Source organism: Halyomorpha halys, unplaced genomic scaffold, assembly GCF_000696795.3.
Source record: "Halyomorpha halys isolate HHAL.00 unplaced genomic scaffold, Hhal_1.1 Scaffold620.1, whole genome shotgun sequence".
NCBI lineage: Eukaryota > Metazoa > Arthropoda > Insecta > Hemiptera > Pentatomidae > Halyomorpha > Halyomorpha halys.
The window spans coordinates 19,521-27,370 of record NW_027107900.1 but is presented as its reverse complement, the minus strand read 5'-3'; the positions used below and the strand labels follow the sequence as shown (position 1 = coordinate 27,370).

At 34.5% G+C, this 7,850-nt stretch overlaps 1 protein-coding gene across 1 annotated transcript in view; it reads left to right on the top strand.

Annotated features, from left to right (window-relative positions):
- Positions 1 to 7,850, top strand: part of omd (integrator complex subunit 5 omd) — a gene marked incomplete at its 5' end in the record, with an annotated part of 47,776 nt that overhangs the window by 34,628 nt on the left and 5,298 nt on the right. Inside the window, 2 exon segments of the mRNA XM_014427082.3 lie at positions 689 to 817; positions 6,022 to 6,183. Of these exon segments, the coding sequence (XP_014282568.1) occupies positions 689 to 817; positions 6,022 to 6,183 (291 nt within the window).

Sequence of the window (7,850 nt, the reverse complement as noted above, 5' to 3'; positions counted from 1 at the left end):
CTTCCCAAGATTTTCAAGTGTATATGAAACATACTACATATTTACCTATTGTATTATTTTGTACAGTTGTAAATTACATTAAATAAATAATTTAAAAAAAAATCATTTCCTTAATTATGTTATTTTACCTACTTATTCAATTTCCTATGTATACATTTTATTTTCCACTTCCCTCATCATTTTATTTTACTAATTCCTTTCTGTAAAATTATTCACTTCATGCCATTCTGTTTATATTTTCTATGTTCATTGGTCTATTCTTAGCCCTGATGAAGGCTAGAAACTCTAGCCGAAATGCTGGTACGATTAAATAAGTTACATCAACTTATTTGTGTTTTATTTTGACCGCACCCCCAACCATCTGCTCCTCGTATAGGTCATCCACAGTCAATTATCTCTAATAATTTATTTTAAATATATATACTTAAAATATTAAAATAAACTGTTCATATTAATAATATTAGTATAACATGTTTTCACCGCTAAAAAGAAATGTTAAGTTCATTAAATTAGTTGCCTGGGGGCCATATGATCTCAGAATATAGTGTTCAAGCGTTGATAGATATGTATGAGTCATTCCCAACTAGATATTAGAGAAATATTCCACAATAGCAAACTTTTCGGGTCAATCTTTTCTAACAGTTTTTTTTTATTCATACAAAATTCTAATGTAGTAAAAATAAAACAGGTCACCATTGAAAGAGATCTGAAAATAAGAAAAATGTTGGATGACACACCTGTTATATGGTCACTTTTGTCATTCATCGCCCACCACAGACCTGCTTTGTGCTATTGCTCAGTGATCCTAAGAGCTGTTGTAAGTAAAAACAATTCTTTGTCATGCATTAAATTTAAGAGTGAACTTTTAGCCAAATTATTGTTTTATTGAAGTGTATGGAAGCATATTACTTTATTTTTTTTTTTTTTTGTTTTTATCATGATTAAGTTTACTTAAGAGCAGAAAAAATTAAGCTCTTCTTCTTCATTTATGTTTTTAATTTTAAGAAACTATGTTGCTTAGAAGTGGATATCACGTTGTAGGTTAGATACCGTAGTGCCATTTATTTAATCTCAAGGTCCAACCATGGTCGATCAGAGTGAACCTATGGAGCAGGCTAGTGGAAACAACACCAATCCATCTACTGGAAATCCACCGATTGTTCAGATAGTCAATAACGATTCTGAATTAATAAAACTAGAATGGACTAGAGTGAAGATGGCTACTGCCACATAATTAAAAAATGCTGTCTCAGAGTTAGAAAGATTTGGTAGAGAATTAGGGCACCTTAACCATTTTTTAAAGAGAGGAAATCAGATTCATAATCGAAGCAGGATTGGTGTATGCTCTAGATGCTACTTGGGCGTAATTGGTTGGAAGGGTGAAACGGAATGGGCTAAGCGGATGAGTCAGCTTCATGGGGCGAGGTTACTAAAAGATTGAAAAAGGCATACAGGGGAGGATGCTGGACGCCAGAAGAGGACTTTTACCGTCTTTTCGCAGAAGTGAGGAAGTCTGGCCAATCAGATAACAGTTTTGCTAAAAATATGCTGAATCAATATACAGCCATATCCGGAAAACTGATTGGGGCTGTAGGACAAGCCGAGGCATCACAACAGCTATTGATTTTCGACAAAATTTTGAAGGTACAATTAGGATGGAACTTGATTGTACAAGAAAAATTGGCCGTGGAAAAGTCTTTTGTTGAATGTGTTCACGATAATAGACCAATGGACCAAGGGGCCAGAGAGAAGGAAGAAGTAGATATTCAGCAGAGGACGGAGATTTCTATTAGGAGCAGGAGGAATTACAAGGTGCGATTCAACTTCAGGCCAGAACCACCTTGATCTCCGAAATTTGAATATAGAAGAAGAGAGGACAGAGACGTGCAGTGGAGTAGTGAGCTTAAAGGATCCATAAAAGAGGACGTTCGTAGGTGCTATGAATGCAATTGCCCAGGCCACATTGCAGTGAACTGTCCTTCGGTCAAGTGCTTTGAATGTAGGGACAAGGGTCATATAGCAAGGGCATGTCTCTGGATTTATTGACGGAACTCAGCCCCAGAACCAATGAAAGTGAACATTTACAGAACAAGACACCATATGGATGTTCCAATGCCAAGTTCTGAGGAATATTCAGATAAGAGTTCAAGTGATGAAAAAGGTAAGTCTAGTTGGGCATGGGTGTCAACAAAATCAAATGAACAGGTGGACAAGAGGTACAAGTGGAAAAGAGTGGACCATCTGAGGAGATGAGGGCAACCTACTCAGATGAGAACTTATAAATAATGTGTGTGCAGTGTGGGAGATGTTCCCCACAGAGAGTACCAGTACCTTTGACTAGTAGAGGGGTGCTGCAGGAGCTGGATGAAGCCAACAAATTAAAGGCATGTAGATGTTCTGTTATCACTTTGAGTGGATCTTGTACAGTATTGGGTGAGTACGAATGGGATCTCGAGAAGCTCACTAGGTGAAAATGGGGGCAGTAGTCCATGTGTTGGAAAATCTAACAAATCAGTATGACATTTTGATCGGGTGCAATGTTTTCGATAAGGTCGGCTTTCAGATGCAGGGTAGCCTGGGATGCTGGGAGATGATCCTGGGAACTAAAGTGTATTATGGGAGACTAAAAAATAATGGAAATGATCATCGTGTAGAAGTAGCTCGTGTAAAGGTACCGAATGTCAAGTTACTATTGTCTGAATTTACAGATATATTTTACAGGGAGGGTGGCCCACTACCGGTCACTGGGAAGACCAGACATAACATAACTCTTAAAGACAACAAAGTTTCCTATACAAAGGGCCGGAGATATCCGCAGTCAATGACAGCAATAATTAATGACCAAATAAGTGAACTTCTTTGCCAAGGGATCATACATCATAGTACCTCATTGTTTTGTAGCCCCTTGTGGATTTTCGAGAAAAAGAAGTGTGATTCACAGGCTGACCCCCTTGTATCGCCTAGTGATTAATTACAGAAAACTTAACGAGAATACTGTAGAGGAACGGTATCCCCTTCCCAGACTTGAAGATATGCTAGATCGCTTAGCAGGAGGTCGCGTTTTTTCTACCCTTGATCTCAAATCCGGTTACCATCAAGTGAGGATGCGGAATGAGGATATAGAGAAGACAGCATTTAAATTTGGCAGAGGGTATTACAAATTAACACGAATGCCATTTGGGCTTGCCTCTTACTTTCTAGCGATTGATGGATAAGTCTCCAGGAGCAGCTAGGAGGTGTTTTACTCTATGCACCGATCATCTACCGTTACTTTGGACAGATGGCCTTAAAGAATCATCAGCTAGAGTCGGAGCTGGAAAGAAATGCTACGTACGTCTAACTTTCAAATTGGCCACCAAAAAGGCTTACAAAACGTTGTCACAGATTGGCTTTCGAGGCCTCTATATGTGAACCTGCTCCATGATGCAGACCCTTCTCATGTTTGTAGCCTTTTTAACTGGTGATTTCAATAAAAACTTCAGGTTCTTGTAAATATTTTTAATCAATTATATATGACCCATTTTGATCTTTTAGGTAATTTTTTAATTCTGTCCTCCCAGAACTTCTCAGATTTTTGTGCAGTAAACTCATCTATGTGCGTTTTGCAGTCCTCATGCGAATTAAAGTGTTTCCCATTAAGAGAGTTTTTAAGGACCCAAAATAGTGAAAATCTGTTGAGGCAAGGTCTGGTGAATAGGGTGGGTGGGGGATCACATCCCAGCCAAACTTCAATAATTTCTGCCGGGTCTGCAAAGACACGTGAGAACGGGCGTTGTTGTTATGGAAAAATGCTGGACACTTTTGCTCAACTTGAAGCTTGCATGAGATATGTTAAGCATATCTGCGATATCCCTCAACAGTTGAAGGACGACCAAAGCGCTTTGCATCTTCCAAGGCAAAATTTCTAGTCTTGAATGAGCAAACCACTTACGGGCGGTGCTTTCTCCTAAGGCATCATCGCCATACACACTGCTAATTTTGTCAATCGTGGATATTATATGAGGAGAAGATGGCTGGGAATGCGGTCAGTCAAGAACATAAATAGGTAAAAACTTACCCATTAGTGCCAATGTTTCTTCCAGAATTTCAGTCCTTCATTGGGGCTAAGAACAAAAAAAAACAAGATAAAAACCACAATGAATAAAATAAATTTCAGAATAATTATAAAATAACATACAATTTAGATGCATAAATAGTGTTAAAAGAAAATGTATAAGTGTTATAAAAGCTATTTTAAAATAAGTAGTATTAAAATTTAGAAAGAAGAAAGAAACAGAAAATAATATACATATCAAAATCTAGTAAAATAAATCTAAGTATAAGTACAAAATGAACTTACATTTTAAAAATTATTTTCATTTTGTACATATACCTACTTTCTTCATTTTCATATTTAAAAATAAATAAAATACTAAAAACTAATTACAATAAATTTTTTGAGGTTAAAAACTTCCACCAATTTGAATATATTTTATTTTAAATTATCATATGTTGCACAACGTTCCCTTAAAATTAAAAGTTTGACTAATTATTAGGTTATTAAAGTACATGAATATGCGACAGTGTTCCCGAAACGTTATGCAACATTTGATAATTTAAAATAAAATATATTCAAATTGGAAGTTTTTAACCTCAAAAAATTTATTATAATTGACTTACCAGACTTCCTAAAAAGAAAATCCAGAACTAAAAACTAAATAAAAGTTACCAAATAAAGTTTTTCAAAAATTTGTATTTAACGAAACAATTTTTGTATATTTTTGTTTACTGTCCATCCTCACGAATTGATTGGTACTTCTTCGAATCTGCCAACAAAGCTCCCAGTATTGTAGGCTTTATGTTTATGTTTAGTCTTTGTCATAAGGATTTTTTGATTAACTGAATCATTCTGTTTAGAACTTTTTTTTTCAATTTATATCTAAAAAAAAATGTAAAATTGCCAATTTTCAACTTTAACATGCTATAACATGAAGCGAATATAATTTAAATTCTCAATTAAGAAATTGAATAATTAGTAACAATGAATGAATCAAGGAGTTCTCTTCTCCAAGCATCTAGAAAATAAACTAAAACAATACACTAAATAAAAAAAAATTTAATTTTCATTGGAAATTCCAATATAAAGGAGTTCAACAAAAAATGAGTAACTAGAAAAGAAAAAAAGATGACTGTGAAAAAGAGATTATTGAAAGTATAATGCTGAACAAAAAGTTCTTTTCAGGCTTTTTCACACACCCAACACATGGCTTTTTCAGATTGAGTTTTGACCAGCTTTCAGGCCACCAACGACAATTTAGTACAACCAAAAAGAAACTCCTACAAAAAATACAAGTAGCCTCATTAAAAATTCTGAGTATTTTTATTAAATCACCATGGTACTTTTTAAATCACGTACTGTAGAGATACATATTTTATGAACATTTCCGAAGTAGGTGCATAGAGATAATTTTATGACAAATGTGTAGACACAACAGTAAACTGAACCAGAACATGAAAACTGCACAGATGGCTGAAACATTTTAATTTTATCTCATGAGAAGCTACTGCTGGATACTACTGTAACAAGCTTTTTTTCGTTTTTAATAATACTCTAATTAATTTATTATCACTTATAAGTGAAAGGTATGAATTTAAATAAGACAAAAAAAGTCAATTCTTTTTTATGCCATTATCAAATTTGACATGAAAGCTTTAGTGTTAATTTTGAGTTCTAAACTAATTTATTTTTTTTGTGAGAAGATGTCAGTGTTTTGTGGGTCACAAGTTTTATTTGTATTCTCCACTGACCGTACCCCCACTATCTTCTCTCAATCAACAGTCAACAATATGTACATCATAATTTTAATTTGTATTTTTTTTATAATACATTTCCATGTAAATAAATAATTAGGTACAGTAATAAATGGATTGTATTGAATGTATGATTTAATATAAAAATTAGAGAAATAATTGTAACTGGGTGGACAGTGACAGACCCACCTGCCATGTTACGAGTGAAGGATTGTTTTCTTGTTTGCTTAGACTTCAACTGTAATTAGTGAGTGGTCACGAATCAGCCAGCAGGATGAACCCAACCTAATGGATGTTACTGAAAAGCTTATTCATCTGCTAAATTTAGGACAACTTCTTCCTCCACCTTTTACAGCACTTTCAGATATCATTCCACACATTCCACCTGAGCAGGTACTCATGTTTAACTTATTATAATTTTAACAGTAATTATGATTTTGCTATTTCATTTACTTTATTTTTCAATCCTGAACCATTTTTTTTTTTTTTAATTTTCTGTTTCTGGGGTTTTGAAAGATTAAAAAAAATACTATCTGTCAGAATCTTAACTTCTTACCAATAGGGTCGTTTGCTCTCATGACTTGGGACATCTTCGAATTGATTAAAAAATCACCTACAGTGTTCTAAGCATTACATTGACACATAGACTTCTTTTTTATTTTCTTAGTGCACCGTGGCCTATGAGCCCTATTCTGTTCCATCTTTATGAGCTGTTTAGAGGTTGGTATTAGTAGATTCTATTTAACAGATTAAAGTTAGTGGAATGATCAGTTAATGCTAAGCAGTGTGAGCCTCAAGGCTTCAAATCGGTCACATCAAATAACAATCTGATATGCCGTTTTATCGTGCATGTTTCAGAATCCTATGATTCTGTTGACTTCAAGTTAAACATTTTTTTATTGAGTTTACATATTTTATTTCCTTTGTTGTCTTAGGGAATGTCCAGCAACAGCTTAGAGTGTAGCTGTCCTTTATTTTGCCAATGTTGTTTAGTTTTGTGCCATAAGCCACCTTTAATTACTTCTTCTTTATTTTTATTTACTTCTTGAACAGCTAAGGCTTGTACTGCATACAGGCTCTGTAGTTATAGGATTGTTCTTAGAACCTGTCAGCTTCCTAGTGTCCTGGCATCCCAGCACCCATTTAACTCTAATTTTATTGTATCATCTGAGTTTTTCTGTACTGCATTGCAACCTTTGACAACTTTTGATCATGTTACAAGGTTGTTAAGTACCCCAATTGCTGCCTGGCTGTATATAAAGATAATTATTTCTGTATCAGCTAGCCCTTCCTCTAATAAAGCACTGGCACTATAACTAATGGCAAATATTTCTGATTGAAATACAAAATTGGGCCTTGTATATCTTTACACCAATGCCAGCTCCTGAGCCTTTGGCTGACCCTCAATTCTCTCATTTATTTTCTAGTGTCCTGTCAGTGTTAGGATCTTAGGTTTAATCTCTCATTTTTCAAGACTATACATAGCATTTATGACTTGTGCTTTAATCTCCATGTGTAGCAGTACCAGCGGTAATTATATATTTGAGTCCTAGGCACTAATCACAAATTAATTGGGTTTATGAATAGTTGCTTGACAATACTGCTGTCATAACCCCCACTAAGAGCCATAGGTGTAGGTTCTGGTGGAGGATTCATCAATAGTCTCTATATTCATACAGTAGTCTAAAACATAGTGGGAATGTGAAGAAGACAGATCTTCCCCAGATATAGATAAGTTATGTTCGAGTTTGTAAAATAGTTTTATCACATTTTGTTTCCGTTTGAATGCAGTAATTAAATTCAATGGGGGTAACTAAATTATACTATCCTCTTTCCATGCAACAGTTTTTATTAAAATGTTGTGAATTGGTTCCTTAAGTGGCTTGATTAAGACAGTTATTGTTATCTTTTTTATTTTGTGGTATGCTGATGATTTGGTTGTGTCAGCTCAAGATAAGGAAACTTTAAAACTAAATACAACCACATTGATTAAAACTAGTAAGGAAGCCGGTACCAAAATATGTACATATAAAACAAAATACTTGGTTAGCAGCAGAAAC